This window comes from Branchiostoma floridae, chromosome 2 (genome assembly GCF_000003815.2).
Source record: "Branchiostoma floridae strain S238N-H82 chromosome 2, Bfl_VNyyK, whole genome shotgun sequence".
Classification (NCBI taxonomy): Eukaryota; Metazoa; Chordata; class Leptocardii; order Amphioxiformes; family Branchiostomatidae; genus Branchiostoma; species Branchiostoma floridae.
Genome location: NC_049980.1, coordinates 30,427,387 through 30,444,711, shown reverse-complemented (window position 1 = coordinate 30,444,711; position 17,325 = coordinate 30,427,387). Strand labels below are relative to the sequence as shown.

At 42.4% G+C, this 17,325-nt stretch overlaps 2 protein-coding genes across 2 annotated transcripts in view; one reads left to right on the top strand and one right to left on the bottom strand.

Annotated features, from left to right (window-relative positions):
* LOC118409729 (3-oxoacyl-[acyl-carrier-protein] reductase FabG-like) overlaps window positions 1-17,325 on the top strand; it is an 876,245-nt gene that overhangs the window by 62,391 nt on the left and 796,529 nt on the right. The window lies entirely within an intron of this gene.
* LOC118409148 (homeobox-containing protein 1-like) lies at window positions 7,544-15,234 on the bottom strand. The gene is made up of 9 exons (XM_035810017.1): window positions 15,065-15,234; window positions 13,588-13,783; window positions 12,707-12,999; window positions 12,026-12,222; window positions 11,692-11,792; window positions 10,302-10,545; window positions 9,682-9,777; window positions 8,081-8,253; window positions 7,544-7,666 (listed from the first exon to the last, which is right to left on the bottom strand). Exons 2-9 carry the CDS (start codon window positions 13,768-13,770, stop codon window positions 7,544-7,546), a joined length of 1,410 nt encoding a protein of 469 aa, XP_035665910.1. The 5' UTR covers window positions 13,771-13,783; window positions 15,065-15,234.

Here is a 17,325-nt window from a genome sequence, read left to right as displayed (position 1 = left end):
AAAGGCCAATTTGAAAACTGCAGCCTGGAGAACAACCGCCCGGTTCACACTCACCGGCTTCTTCTCCCCCTCTCTTCCCGTTCCCTGACTCGTAAAAAGTGGCTAGCAGTCAAAAGTAACTCTGCTCCCGTCTGTACACTTCATTGTACATTTTGATCATTTGCGCTTCCAAAAAGCAAACTGCAAAAAAAAAAAAAAAAAAAAAATTGACAAGAACGAAAACAAAATAGTGGAGAAACCACACCGCTTAGTTTCAATAATCTTTAAACCAGGCACCCGACATAGACATTGAGTGACCAACATTGTTGCCCTATTAAAGATGGATCCAGTGGCGGAGTGACAAGCGGATTTCATGATGATGACATTGAGTGAATCATATGTTCAGAATATTTTACAAAGATTTCTGCCATCCCTACCAGCTCTGCACTGTTGAACTTACTGCAGTCGAAAGATATACGCCTATTATAGGCGCCACACTTTCTACTCCAGCCGATACTGCCGACCGTCTTAAAACAAACATTACAAGAACAGCGCTCCATCGTACATTGGGGATGACCGGACGATAGGCTGTCTTAAATCTCTCTAGAATTAACGATGTTGCGATTGTAAATTTTGCGGTATACCGGTAAAAGGGGAAAGAGGTTTTTGTGGCGTTTTGATGAATTAGTAGTAGAGTAGTGCAGTAGCAAAGTCCTTTTTAAACGCATATTAGCTGCGGTATTGTGACCTCGAAAACCGCGTTAATAAAACCGCTGCGGACATTACAAGATACTCCGTAATGTATGACCGATTATGATCAATTGCTGACGTCACGTATCCGAAATGTCACATGACCCAGTTGTTTGGTACTTGAATTCCGAAGAAGACTTCAGGAGGACGGTTGAATTTTGTTATTGTTGTGTGTATGTGCTGGAACAAAGTTCTGTAAAATGTAGTAAAGCATTGTAATGTTTTCCTTCATCTATTCTTTGTGTTTCCCACGACTACGAGCTCGAGAAGAATAGCTTGCTACAGACAAGCCGAAAGTGGCCTCAATTGAACCAACACCAGAATCTTGTCTCTGCACTCATTCACCTTAAACAACACTTGACCTCCTTACACACGGCTACAAAGGGTGACCAACTCCCGTTCAGGATTTATGAATGGAGGACGTTAAGCGCTCTGTCAACACTCAACTGCGATAAAACGATAAAACATGTCACTGGAACTAAATGAACAAGACAAAGCACATCTTGTATCCGGTGACTCCGTCCTTATCATGATAAAGAACACCATTGCCTGGGTGGTCAGGTCATGTCAATAGACGACTCACATTTATCCCAACTAGAGTATAAACTACGCTGGCTATAGGTAAAATGTTTGCCAGGGCCGGTGTTGGGAAAGTTGGAGTGTTGGGGGTAGAGGAGCCGGATGGACTGACTGACCCTCCTGTCAATTTATGCCCCCATTTTTTTAGTTTTTTTTTTTTAAATGTTCATAGAGGTTGTAACAAATGGCCTTAGTGGTAGGATTTGGGGTTACTTATACTTACGCGTCTATAGTATGACGTCTCGATTGTATAGGTACAAATGAGCGGATGCGATCATCTAAACTTTCATGTGAACAGGGTCTTAAAAATGACACGTGCTTCAAGGTTTTGTTGACTCGGTTGGTTTTCACTCCTCCCCTTTCTGACTTGTTTGTACGGGAAGTAAGATGATTCAGAATAGAGCACACGAAGTATCATTTCACATAATCGGACCGTCAAATTTGTCTTTCCATCGATCCCCGCAACTTGAAAAGAACGCGGAAGGGGGTCTCTCCATAGCGCTAACGGCACTCGAGCTCTTCTGTCGCATTTGTACACGCAATGGGCTGCAAAGCACCGTTATGTACCATGACAGCGACACACAGAGCTAAAACTTGTCGTCTTTTCTTCTTTCTGTTGATCGTTTGGTCACATGGCCGCCATAATTAGTTACACGAATGACAGTCCCAGGGCAAATACGCCAGCGAATAGCATCGTTGTCAGACAGTATTATCTCTAACAAGAAACCCACACGCACTTAGATACCAATCGTCCGTCCAATTATTCCACCTTAAGTGATTACTTTGACGTGTTAAGATGCACAGAAAGGTGCAAAGTACGCTACATCGATAAGCAACGATGATAACAAATGCCACCGTTAACATGTTAACATGTTTTTTTTTTCGAATAAATAACTGCATGCTATGCATTTCATTTTGGTCATCATTTTAAGTAAAGAACGGTCAACCGATAGCTTAGGTACCATCCGGGTAGTATACGTTAGTTCGCCCCTATGTTCGGTTCTGGAACAGCAGAGAAGCGACTGTATATCGTCGTCGTCTGTCTGTATATACTGTATATAGTGCATGACAAATGCCAGAGCGAGAAGCGACTGTATATAGTGAGCGAACTACTAGTACTTTCCGGATGGTACCCAGGCTAGTCAACCGATAGATAATCTATTAAGGTACGAATACTAACGACATCATTAGGATTGACGCTGGAATTTTGGGGCATTCTACCAGCAGATTAAGTAACTTTTAATTGTGAAAAGAAAACGCTACTTTTCGCTAAGAAGAAAAAGAACTGAGGCATCTGTGTACATGTGCCTATTCTGAGCTCCACATTTGCATTTACAAGATTGACCACATGTAAGAACACGCAGCAGTGGTTGTCAATCCTATTTGTCCACCGTTTGCCAAAGGATTAGAGAACTGAGGAAGAAATGGCAATACCTGAAACGTCGGTACAGCTCACAAGATCCTGGAATGTTCCTGAAGTGACCCTGCTGTTCAACTCCGGACGAAAAGTTGGAGAAATTCAAACTGTTTGAGGCGCTTTCTTCGTCTATCGTGTGGTGGTTCCGATACACTGGAATGTCCGCAGTTCAAAGGGTCCACTATTAGCGCACTAAAACTGAAGGTAGTTGACCGGGGAACGTTCGTTAAACATACTTTCGGGGGTCAATGAAAACCTTACAGCATGTTCAGCGGAGATGCTCTTAGTAGTGCAATTACAGTATGTTTGCCTTCGTATGATCTAAGCCATTTCCGTCTTTGCGATAGATTTCCGTCTTCTCGAATTGTCATGAGACTTGGGCAAACTTACACAACCGCCTCCCTCCCAGTAATAGTGGTCTTTCCCCTCCAAGGAGAGGACCTAGATGGGCATGTGTCCGGAGCGGTGGCATGGGCCAGGTCAAACAGCACTTGTAATGTGCGCGCGGCACGGCCGGAGTATTTGCACAGCCAGCGATTCGGATTAATCACAGTGTTGATACTAACAACAGGAGTAATACAGGCCGGATGTGTGGACACAAGTATTGTAATTCATCGGACAAGGGGCCTGAGAGGTGACCAGGGGTCACTTGTTGGACAGAGCTTATCTCCAAGCAGATCCTACGGTGGCATAAGATAGTATCAAAACTGGCCAAGGATTATAGCCGGCCAAAGGGAGCCGGACGGGCACCGGCCGGCTATACTCCTTGGCCAGCATTGATACTATCTTATGGCACCGTTGGATCTGCTTGGAGATTAGGCCAGAGCTAGATTTTGAATAGCGGAATACAGTGGGGGCATCCTCAACAGATAGCTTTAAACAACATTTGCAGCCAAACGTGCAAAGGAAAGTTGTGACAGGCCGTTCAGTGTGATATAACCAGCTGCTGCTGCGTTTCTGGCCTGCCAAGCTGGTGTTACACGCATACCCGAAGACGAAGGACATACCGGCTATGTACGTAGATGCCAGAGATCGATACAGACTTTGCAGAATTGCCACTGGGCGCCACACCGATTGCTTGCTATGGAAGCAAAGATTTCTTAGAGGTGGCAATTACTGTCAGAGATAGATATTGTCCACAACCCCTTTCCAGGAGACGTTGATCGCCGATCAACCGTTGAACGACAAGAGTCCGATTTGTAAGACCCATGATTTCAGTATTTGAAATGGACACCCAATGCAGATGTATGTCTTTAAAGACAAGAAAACATAGAAAACGTATGAAAATTGTTTCTTTGTCTGCAAAATTCGTTGAGCGACCTGTCAAACATTTCATCGCTTCTTCAACCCTCAGTGTTGTCACGGCTTCTAGTGGAGAGGGGGCGTGTTAACGGGCTGAAGAGGAGATAAGTACATGTATTTAGGTCGGATCTTATTTGTGCCCGGCAATAGCTAGAGGGGTCCTTTAATTCTGCAAGACGAACTCTTCACCATGACATTCTACAGGATTATAAGCTAAAGTGCAGAGATAACCAAATGTTATTTTTTTCGAAACTGGTAGGAAAACATCATTTAGTCCGTGATGGGAAGAACTGACTACGCTCCAGTCCATCACATTTTCAAGAGGAGACATGTATTTAGGTCATCTTGTTTGCAGGCAACGGTACCTGTAAGGGCCCTTCATGACAACGATCCAGTTGAACTCTTCGCCCTTAAATTATGCAGAATCACTAGAGCTATTGTAACAAACGTCGCAATGCTTTCTGGCTTTGTGGAAACAAAAACCATTCGCTAATGCCAGATAGCCTACAATGGCCTCGCGACCAAGCTTCTCGAGTCTTCAAGCCTACCAGTCCCGGTCGTGGGATAGACTGCAAAAGACTGACTGAAATCCCATACTAACTTATTTGTACCTATTTGGCCAATTCTTCTTCTTCTTTTTATCCAGATGACACGTCTGTCTGGAGACTACTACCCAGCCCTGACCTTGGTTGGGACTAGTAGTCGGGAGCAAAGTTGTGGGAAGGTCCCTTAATGTGTGACAGGGGCTTAAACCACCTGTCGGATTAAATGTTATTGACAGGAAACCATGAGCTGGGTGAATTATGAAGACAAGAAGCCCGTGCATGTGTCCCCGGGCGTCAGAAGAACACGTACTCTCCCCTCCCCTACCTTGGTATGATGTGTACGGGCACACATATTAGGCCCTTGTGTAAACCCTCTCCCCGCGTGTCCAACAAGACGCTAACACCTGTGCATACCTCTCCAGCGAAGGAGGCCGCATCTGACCGCACCAGGTAAAGCTGCGGACAAACAACGGATACAGGTTCGGGGTCGGATTTGGAATTAAGTGAAATAGATCTTGTGTGCGCATTGGAATAGTTTCATTGCCGTTGGCGATCTTGATATTTCATTCACCTTTTCTACGTGTGTCGTTCTCGCTATTATAAATTTTAGGTGAAAAGTACACAGATGGGCATGTTATTTTATGGATAAGGTAAGAATTTATCAACGAAAACATGTTGCGTGAGTAAAAGTACGTAGCTGATGGGGTATAGCCTGGTCTCCAGCCGTATTACTATTAGCTCCCGAGTCTCTTCTGTCCTCTCCGCAAATACGTATTTGGGAACTATGATACGGCTGGATACCAGGCTAGACGGGGTATGCCTTTGACGGTCACTTCTAGAACTGTAGCCGGGAAATATTATCATCATTGGCAATTTATGGTACGAACATGGCCAAGGTGTTGTCAACGCTATTGCTTTGAATGTTTGATGTACAATGTATATCCGTCATTACAGCGATTCAAGCGGCAAAACGATGCTGAGCTACATTCAAGTTAAGTTCGAAACTTGCATCACTCTTGGAAACTCCATTGTTGTCGGTCTCTGCCATTAAATTCTCTTCAGTCAAGTCAGAGCTAATGATCCATTTTCTCCAGTTCCATAATGATTGTCTTTTTCATCGTCTGCTTTTTGTTTTGGGACAATAGATTAAGAAAAAAAACTAGTAGAAAGGCAACATTTGCAAGGAAATTTCACTCCTTCCCTTGATAGATGAATCTTCAAAGTACTAAGCTGTCTTCTTATAATTATGTGTACGTGTTTACACTGACTTTATTGCCCAAACTGTTAGACAATTTTGGCAATACAAAAGTACATCCTATAGGTTAGTTGCCTCAGGCATAACATCTAATGTTACATACTTTTGTTGGCAAGTGAAAAATTCACACAAAAACTAGCTATTTCCAAACCAGGACCATATCGGCAGAAATAAATAAGCTATCTATTCTATTTCCAGTGTTGATTTCCACAGCATGATGGTATCTATGACAATACATGTGTTTGGCAGGTGGCAGCCACTTTGAGTGTAATTCAGTGGTACCTTCATGTATAAGATCTAACAGGCATTCACATCAATTTACTATCTCTACACAGAGTTTTACCTTTTCAGCCATTTATGAGAACTTGTATCTCTTAAGAGTCCTTGTATCTCTTACTTAATCTTACGAAACCATACAAAGGGAACAAACATTGTATGTACATTAATTTCCCTTTCGTTTAAGGTCTCATTGATGTATTACTCCGCGAGTGGGGACCCTAAAATAGATCCGAGCCAAAAATGAACGGCTGCACGGACGCATGTTTTTAGCGGTGAGAAATTCCCTTTTAGCCAGCGGAAATGATCTCAAAAGTTAGATTGGTGAAAGCTTATTTGTACCTGAAGAAATTAGCAGGTAAAGTTTTGCAGCCGCGCGCTAGGTCGGAGGTACACCGTCGTGGGTTCTGAGTGGTGCGGTTGTACAATAGCAGCGAAAAAGTGCCTTTTGTGGGGATTGACTAATCGTAGTTTGTAATTGCTATAAAAAAAGTTCCTACGTATAGTTTACATTGGCAATTTTTTCCCACGATATAGGGTAAATGTGCTCGACATAGAATGAAAAATCTGCTGAAATTTCACGTAGCTTCATTATGAACGCGCCCATTTAAACCACGAATTAATACATAGAAGTCTATGAGAAGAAGAAACTCATCAATGAGACCTTAACTCCATCCAAAATTCATCGTGTATCAGCAAGGACATTATATAAGTCCTTGGTATCAGTGAGACTAGAAAATCTTAGATTATTTGCAGACTCTAAACAATGGAAGAAACATACATTAGATAGCAATATCTATTCAACAAGCAAGTATAAAATAAAGCCCATAAGGTCATTATAAAATTAGTAGAGAAGTATACTACTTTGATGAGATAGCTATAGTACATTAGGAATCATTATATTGTCCTAGGCACGTTTTATAGCATAACATGGGTACTTACATCACTTGGTACTTAAGCTGTTCTTGTAAATAGTACAAAAATGACCTTATCCTCTCTTCTATTCTAATTAAACGCATTAGATTTATAACACAATCTGCTATTGATAGATATACATAGGGATGTAGTAACACCCTAGACAATAGACTTAATGTTCACTGTGTTTTGAAACTTTCATGTTTGTAAGATCTCGGACCTCAATCATGAGCGTTAAAAATTCATGACAGTAACTTTGCACTTAACTTCAGAGAGTCCAGGCATATAAATATGATAAATAACCCTGTCCAAGAAGGGACATTGCTTTGAAAACTATTAATACTGGTAAAAGGGAAAACGTTTTGGAACAAATTCATCCAACAATTCTCCAGGAGACTTCTTCAGACTGTTAAGTTTGTTACTAAACTTCTTGCTGCTTAAAACTTTTGCTGCATGACCTCTATGACCTTGGGATGTGTAAAATTACACACTACAAATTTAGCACGATAATTACCGGAGAGATGGTTAAGAGACCTCCCATTTGAATTTTTTCTCCTCAGTCTCTTCATCTTCATGTTGATTGACGAGCACCATGATGGATCGGTTGACAGCTGCCAGTTCTGCCTCCAGCCGGGCGGGGTCCATGTCCTGGAGACGAGAGAGGGAGGAGGAAATTGGGTATTGAACATCTAAGAGTAGGAACCAAGCAAATCAGCAGTGACAGACCATAAGAAAAAAATTACCAGATTTTAGAAAAAATTGTACCAGGGCCAGGGCTGACTTTTTGATAAATGTGGTGGGTTCTTTAACATACATGCTTGAGGTGTGGCTCTCCTCAAACACGGGACATTTAACGTCCTATCTGAGTGATGGCCCTAACCGAAGCTAGGTATTCATTTTTCACCTGAGTGAAGTGAGGAAAGTCATGTAAAGTGCATTTCCCAAGGGCACAAGATCAGTGACACTGCAGGTTTCGAACTTGGGACCTCTAGGGCCTGAGCCCAAAGTGCTGCTGATCACGCCACACAAATGGTTATCTTAACTAATCACTTGAAACCTTACCTCAGTATTCTGTCTGTTGCCAGTGAGCTGGTTCTGTTCTCCGGTGTTGAGAGCTGCTCCTGTGGACGGAGACTCTGCTGACTCGCTGTCCATGTCACTCTCCTCCTGAAAACTCATCGCCTTTCCTTCCAACCGCGGGGACTGGCGGGTGCCGTTATCAGCTGCGTATTGTTCTGCATGGTAAAAATGATGATTAGAAAGGGGGCCTGCATGCTTTTTGCATTAAGTGCAATCAGCCATTCCATGCAATTTGTGGTCTGACCACTCCAATTTAATGCAGAATGTAATCCGTGCATTCTACATTAAGGGGTTTACACAAAGCCAGCCTGTTTAGCTTAACATAACATAGTAGCAGCTGCCATCCTGAAAGTTGCAAGTAGAAACCGCATGAAAGCCCCTCTAGAGGGCCTTAAGGTGTTTTCAGACCAGTGGCCCTCATTTTTTGGCAATTGGCATTTGAGCTTGACATGCCCTGTAGGACAGGCTTTCGTATGACTATATTTGCTTACAGACATATACTATACAATGTATTCATGCACATACTATATAGCGCTATTTCACCTTTATCCATGGGGTAACCTTTATCCGTTGTTTAAAAAAATGGTATGTCAAGTCAACCTGCTTATCCATCTTTTTTGTAAATTGTAATGTTTGTTTTTTGGAATTGTATGCTTGCTGTAAGACTGTTTTGTATCCTACTTATTTGTGTACTATTTTTGTCTTTAATACTGATGTGATGATCATGTTTGTGTATGTTTTTTTTATGTTTTCAGCTTTTGACGTTTGCTTGTTGTGTTTATTGTTCTAATGTTAAGGTTTTTTTGTAAGCCAAATGTTGTATTTGTAAACATTGCAATGTTTGTGTGAGTTTGTTAGTGCTAAGATAGTGGTATACTTGATGTGTTTATATTTGTGATTCCTTTTAAATCTTCCGATTTTTTTTTTAATGCAAATGGAATGTTTGAGTAATATTCATGTAAATTTGTGATGTGTAAAATTGAAACCAGGGAAGGAAAACCCTGCACAGAAACCCAGGGATGACACCCCTGCACAGAAGTCCTAGGGAAGAAACCCTAGCACAAAAAATCCAGGGGGGATAAAACACCCCTGTTAAAAAAGTCCTAGGGAGCAACCCCTAGCCAAAAAAAGCCAGTGGGAATGGCCCCTGCAACAATATGTAAATGTGTTATAGTATAATAGTATTGCATATGTCTAGATGACTGAGTAAAGGTAGACTAGTGTGTAAAATGGTAAGGTAATGCTAGTTTAAATATTCTAGAATGATCGACTTTAGTTCTGTATATTTAGTCGTATGTTCTATAGCGATTAGGTGATTATCTTTGAATGTTCTGTACTTTAAATTTATGACTTGTAAATAAAAGGTGGAAAAAAAAAATGTCAAGTCAACCTGTGGTTTCAAATTGCAATATTTTCAAAATATCATTTAGTAATTTTCAAAATATTGCACCGTCAGTCAATTTGATTTCCCTAACTACCCTGTTTTAAAAACAACAAATATAGGTCACCCCGCAGATAAAGGTGAACTAGTGTTATATACTGTATAACTGTACAAAGTGGATGTTCAGTACAGGACGACTCACCCTGTTGTTGTTTAATCTTGGCCTCTCTCCTCCTGTTGATGAACCATGTCTGGACTCGGACTGGACTCACCAGCTTGTAGGAGGGTAAGTCTTCACCTGGGCAGAGGATAAAACATTGTTAAACATGCACGAGGGTTGGCAGGTCGGATGATTAACCCTTAAGCTCACCTTCATTCATGGGGAAACTATATCATATGTTTAAAAAAAAAGACATGTAGGGATATCAAGTGAATGGACTGTGCATTTGGAAACTGCAATATTATAAAAATATTGCAATTTCAAACCACATCCATCGATATCTAAGTACAGTTTCTAAAAACAACAGTTGGATAAAGGTGAACTGTGTCAATCACCTGCTGATAGTGATTCCTGTGTGCACATTGCTTAAATCATCCTAGGTGCATCGTATTAGTTCAGAAACCCAGCCTGCCCCTGGATCAAGAGGTGGCGATTTAGTATCCTAGCTGTTTACATGTGTGCTACTGGAAAGGGTTGCGGTCTTGGAATATGAGTGAATGTCTTTTCTGTCATTATCTGTCAAAGAGTTATAATAAGCTCTTACAACAGTTGGCTAAACTGTTTTAAGATCTGTGACTTTCACCTTAAAGTTTTCCTCTTACCTGGCTTCTGTAGCACACTGTTACAGGCGTTTGCGATCTCATCCCTCTCGCCCTCGGTGGGGTACGGGTTCTGCTGGAAGTACTTCTCCACGATCATGACGGCCGATGGAGGCCAGTGGAACTTGGAGCCGCGGCGCTGGTTGCCGGGGCTGTGGGCGGGGTCGTAGTCTGGATCGTCAAGGGAACGCTTCTTCTGCCACTTCCAGCCGCCGGCGTTCGGAAGGGGGCCTGAGGGGACCAAGTGCTGTGATTAAGCTGAAGTGCATTTCATACACGTGTACACAGAGACTTACGTAAATGCATTTAATTTCGCGGTAGCGGCAAAATGGACATTTCGCGGTGGATTTAATTTCGCGGTAGCGCCATCCCGCGAAATTCAATGCATTTTCAGCACTGCACTGTAGTCACGAACTGTTGTGTAAAACCCGGCGCCTCTACAAACCGCCAGTCGGAAAACACTTGCTGGTTACCCGGTAAGGGTCCTATACAGACGGATAAAACAGTTTCCATGCTTTTGACTTGTTCTTGCGTGAGCCACTGTTACTGATCTAATCGTATCTACCCTCTCAATACGTAATAGTATACAGTAGTACGACCTTTGTATCATGGTGAACATACTGTACAGTACTGTAATACAGTTGGTCGTATGAAAAAATTACATGTGTGTCTTCAGTCAAGACTTCACCGTAGTAAGTATGTCAAACATTTCATTATACAGTGACAAAGACAGTAGTAGTATGTACATTTTGTACATGGAGCGGAAAAGGGGCACCTTAGGCGGCGCCAGCAGACGAAATATTCGCGGTGGATTTAATTTCGCGGTGAAGCGGCCGCCGCGAAAACCGCGAATATTAATCCACCGCGAATATTTCTGCATTTACAGTAGTAAGTTAAACACAAACTTAACCCAAGGAGAACAACATGTTTCTACCTTTCCCGTGCTTCTGCCTTAAGAACTAGGTGTAGATGGCTCCTTACCTGGTTTCCTGTGCTTCTGTCAGGTATAGATGGCACCTTATATTCACACTACTGACTTCACACTTGTCCTGGTACTGAACTTACATTCACACTGATTATCCTCCTACTGACTTCACACTGGTCCTGTCCCTGGTGCTGAACTTACATTCACACTGATTATCCTCCTACTGACTTCACACTGGTCCTGTCCCTGGTACTGAACTTACATTCACAATGATTATCCTCCTACCGACTTCTCACTTGCCCTGTCCCTGGTGCTGAACTTACATTCACACTGATTATCCTCCTACTGATTTCATACTGGTCCTGTCCCTGGTGCTGAACACACATTTACAATGATTATCCTCCTACTGACTTCACACTGGTCCTGTCCCTGGTACTGAACTTACATTCACAATGATTATCCTCCTACCGACTTCTCACTTGCCCTGTCCCTGGTGCTGGTTTCCTGTGCTTCTGCCTTAAGAACCAGGTGTAGATCATGGCTCCTTACCTGGTTTCCTGTGCTTCTGCCTTAAGAACCAGGTGTAGATGTCTCCTTACCTGGTTTCCTGTGCTTCTGCCTTAAGAACCAGGTGTAGATGTCTCCTTACCTGGTTTCCTGTGCTTCTGCCTTAAGAACCAGGTGTAGATGTCTCCTTACCTGGTTTCCTGTGCTTCTGCCTTAAGAACCAGGTGTAGATGTCTCCTTACCTGGTTTCCTGTGCTTCTGCCTTAAGAACCAGCTGTAGATCATGTCTCCTTACCTGGTTTCCTGTGCTTCTGCCTTAAGAACCAGGTGTAGATGGCCCGTTTCTTCATGGCTGTCATGTCCAGCCCCTGCTTGAGGAACAGCGACACGTAGCTGCTGCTGATGCCTGTGGCCTGCGCCAGCCGACCTTGGGGAATGCCCTTGACGTGGAGAAACTTGTTGATTTCCTCTTTCACATCCATGATGTTTTTGCTGGAAAATAATGTAGTAGTAATATAATAATGATGACATATGTATAATCACATTGGCATCTGAACATGAACATAATTGTAGCCATTTCGAGAGAAGAATCATATTAAGAAATGAGCAGTATAGAATTTCCTCTATTTTTGGTTTAAGAACCCATTTAGTACAATTTGTTGCAACATGGTTAGCCTGATGCCAATTTAGGCCAGCCTTTGTCCTAAACAAATGAAGTCCATGCATCTTCCGTGGTCACTGCCCCTCTCAGGATCAAAATGTTGCGAGTTCGAATCATGTTACTCAACTGGAAAGGGTTGCAGTCCTTTGACAGGATGTTAGGCCATCTTGGTGTCTTCCATTGGGACTAGCCACTACTTTTATGATATAAGTTATAACTTTCAGTTTGTATAAAAAGGCTTTAAACCAAACAAACAAAAATTGCTTAGAATGTACGTGCAGTGAATGAAATAGACCCCAAAAGAAGATGCCCTACCTGAGCAATTCCTCCACCTGTTTCTCCAGGGCCTCCTCTGTGATTGGCTCAGCTGAGGTGTCAGTGTTCAGGATATCCTTGGCCTGCAGCATTCCAGTAGCCGCCGCCCCTCCCCCTGAATCCACCTTCACCACAGCAGCAGGTGGAGGAGGCGGCGCCGTTCCGTTAGCCACCACCACCCCCTGGGGGACCGTTACGATGGATGTTGCAGGGAAGAGGCTGTTCGGAGCTGCCTGGATGAACTGTGGCGGGTTCGCTGCCGTGAGCTGCGGCTGGATCGTCACGTGGTTGACCTGCGGAGACATTTTTTTCACGTTTTATTCACAAGTAATCCATAGAATACAGATCATTGTAAGCTATTTACACAGTTACTGTAATAATCTACACAAATGTATCTATTCTCTAGATTACCAAACATACAAAAACAAACGTTGTAGAATATTTATACTATCACTTTCTTACCATTTAAAATGTTAAAGTCTACCTTTACTCAATCACCTAGGCATATGTATACTGTAAATGCATTTAAGTTTGTGGGGATTTAATTTCGTGGTAGCGGGAAAAAGACTTTTTATGGTCATTTTAAGTTCGCAGCAGCACCATGCACTGTAGGCTCTAACTGCCAGGGCTCGAAATTCATTTTTGGGATTAGGTGCACTGGTGCCCCCAGCTTAAAAAATTAGCTGCACCCAGTATTTCGAGCCCTGAACTGCTATATTGGAAAAATGTTTGCAGTGGTTCTTAATTCACTGTAAAGTGGCCACCGCAAAAACTGTGAACATCAAACCACCGCGAAAGTTTCTGCATTTACAGTACTATAACACATTTTCATATTGCTGCAGGGGCCATTTCCACTGGCTTTTTTTGAGTTTTTTACAGACCTGAGGCGACATGCCGTACATGCCCGTGTTGACGGTCTCGATGCGCTGCATGGTGCCCAGCGCCTGGAAGATGCTGTCCTGTGATAGGCCGGTCTGCTGGAGTCTCTGGAGGATGGATCGCAGCCGCATCAGCAGGTCCAGCTGCTCCAGGGTGAACCGCGGTTCTGTTCCGGTAGCGGCCATGTTTACGCTCTAACTGGAAAGGAAAATATTTCAGGGCTTTAAAAAAAAAGGAAACTCCAAGACTATTACAGTGAGCTGAAAATTATCTCTGGAAAACTCCAGTGTCCTCAAAGTGTCTTATGCCATGGAAATTAACAATTATAGTTTTTGCCAGAACTGTACAACCTTTTTTAACCTTAAGATGTGCCATGTTTACATTAAACTTCATATATATGGTCCAGCTGAAATCTTTCATTCTAAGTAATGTCTGATGTGCAGAGCTGGGTGTTACGCAGCTTTCTATATCATTTTATTCCATTTGTTTTAAATTTCAGGAAAAAAATGATTTAATATGCCTAATTTTTAGTGCTCTAAACAACAGGCAGAATTACTCTTTCATAAGTAATACATTTTATAAGACAATTGTTGCTCAAGACTACAAAAATGAAATGAGATCACAAAACATACAACAGACATAATATTTCCATAATCTTAAGCTGCTTATGTAAAAAAAAATGTTTTGTAGGGTAAAGCCAGATGCACAGAAATCCCCATCTGTAGCCTTTATCTTATTCATGAGCTGTCACAAACTGCCGTACACGTGTAACTCATGCAGACAGTAATAGAGACAAATTTTCGCTCTTTTCTAATCATCCATTAGTCACCCCCGAGAATTATGTGCATCATATTCCGATCCTATTGATTGTAATGCAGTATTTCTATTGATTTTGGTCCACATACATTTCCCACATTTTCTGCCGCAATGTTGACTGAATTTGGCCAATATGAGACAATGAAACATGCTTTTAGTTTGTTGTACATGTTAACAATACGGTTGACATTATTACTGCTACACAGCTATTCCTAGCAAAGCTGTGACAACCGCACACGAAGCTAAATTTATTGGCAACGAGACTTGTCCACCCCCATCGATCGCCCAGATGGTATCGCCTATTTAATATTAAGCAGACGTAAGCGGCTAAAGCTATTAACAGTAATTGAATTCCCCCTGTGCAATTTTGGCCCGGAATACGCAGCGTACGGTGCGATTTTCGGCACAAAATCGGCTTTTTGGTGGCCAAAACACGACAAACACTGCAGGGAAATGCTGCATGTGGCCATTCCTGCCCAAATTTCGCCTTGTCGAGCGCCCGTAAGCTCCGCCGTCCGAAAAAAACAGGATTAAATTTAAACAGCCAAGACCTTTCTTCAATATGGCGCCCGCCCCCGGCGACGTCGACTATTATCTGTAATTTTTGTAAATAAGCCCGCTATTTGTTGGTTTAAATCGATAGGAGTGCGTGCATAAACTTACCCACTTGTCGGTGGATGCAAAGGAAGTTTGCAAACTCGACGTTTTGCGCGCAAAAGTCCGAATTTTGACGATACTTAAATCGGACGTCAATATTTTGAACGCCCAGCGCGCAAGTGGCACCGGGAGGGAATATAATTAAATTTTACAAGCTGACGTCATCCGCCGGGTCATGCCATTTGAAGCGCCGGTAAATAAAACGCGTGGAAAGTTTGAATGTAGTAAAACATATTTGTGGAATTAATTTTCTTTCATAATCGTCTGATCATATTTATATTGAGAAATATGCAGCCGCAGGGGTTTATGAGCGAGGTATGAACCCAGTAGGAAAAGCGATGTTGCGCTTTACAAAAATCAACCAAAACAAATCCCTAGATTTAAAGATATTTGAAGATAAATATGTATGATTGCTATAGATACAATAGAATGTTGTTTTAGCAGAAACTTTGCCTTCTTTTTTTATCTAATTTATAAGTATTTACACAGCATTTTCAAACACAAGCACAAAAGCATACACTTTATGAAATACTTCATCTTAAAGAAACACTCTTTTTTAAAACCGCAATTTATGCCACTTTTGTATACATGTATTATGTGCGTAACTTAAATTTATGCTCCCACATAAGATGACGTGTGCATTTTTAAAGCAGTTTTGATGTTCAGGGCGGATGCCGTGCTTTCATATTTCAAAGCCATATCCAGTGACCGCAATTATTTTGTACTGTACATGCATATATACCGCAACCAATTGTATATGTGTGTAACGTAAATTTCTGCTCCCACATAAGATGACTTCATGTGCCTTTTCAAAGAACTTTTGATGTTCAGGACGGTTAGCGCCATTTCATATTTCAAAGCCATATCCAGTGACCGCAACTATATTACATTGCGCACGCACGCACTAATATGAACAGTGTTGTCGTACAAAAATGAATATACATGCACATAACCACAACTCGAGCTTAGGTCAGAAAATTGTTGCAACTTGTTGGAAAGCGACAATTGTCTTTCACGCGTCTTAATAAAAACGATCACGAGGTAGACTTTCCTTATTAACGTTAATAACCAAAGATCGATATCTTTACTCCATACGTTTTTATGGAACACAGTGAATTCTTTCATTTTCTTTGGTATCTTATTGTAGGTTAGCCGTGTGGAGGAGGCTGTCGTTGCGTTTCAATATAGTTCGCGGCCGAAGCCATACTAGTGTCGTACAAAAAGACACAACTTATTAGCGATGGAGATAAACAGCTACAGTTAACTCGGAAAAACAACCACATGCCGAGATTTACACAAGAGGGTCTGCATAGGAGGCCACCACAACGCTAAACTCTGAATTCAGAGGAGCCCCTTATGTGTCACGCCAAAACCCGAATACAGTAAGAATAGTATAGAGTTGACTTCTCCATACTACATAGAAAAGTCGCAAATGCGCTGGAAGTAGAAGTCAGGCTGCGAAGTATGCGAACTTTGGGCGGAGTGTACCACCAGTAACTAAAGAAATAGCGCCACCTTTCAGACTGCACTAACAGTACATGCAACAAATACTTCCATTTCATGTTTAGTCGTGTGTACGGTATAAATTTCAAGCATCCTCCTACGCCCGGTCCCCAACGGCATTACCTAACTGCCTGTTGACCACAGGGAGTTTCGACACGACTGTAGTCCCTCTGTCAGTAGGAGAATGACTACAAAGGAAATATTTCATATACAAAAACGATTCTTTTACGTTTTGCGCCTTTGATTGATGCTTTTGCATTGATCGCGCATCATAATCCATTTGATATAAAACCAACCAAAAGGGTTAAAGACTCAAACAAACGCAATCTTGGCCGCTCGGAGATCGCCGTCTAACGCTAGTAGAAACGGGAGGGCAGGGGGGTAAACGCTGTCGGATTTTTGTGTACGTAGAATCGCCTCCTTCGCGGGGCTGGCTTTCAGTTTTTTGGGTAAGGGCGCAGGTTCGCAACTTTTCAACATGGCTAGGTTTTCTTATGCCTAGAAAGGGAGTTTGCCGAGGAAGGGAGTTAATTTTGCGGCGCCTAGAGTAAAAATAAAAGTCGAAGTCAGTTTAGAAGCTAGAGTTTAGGATAGCTTCAGGATTAAGCCTGGGGCGTCCAACCTCTGCACGCGAAAGAACCCGATGTGCCCGACTACAACCGCCAGCCGGAATGTCGCCTTACTACACAATCAGCTGTCGCAAAAGCACCATCATCATCATCATCCGGGCGTGCTGGTTGCACGGATGGCCATGACTCTCTTCC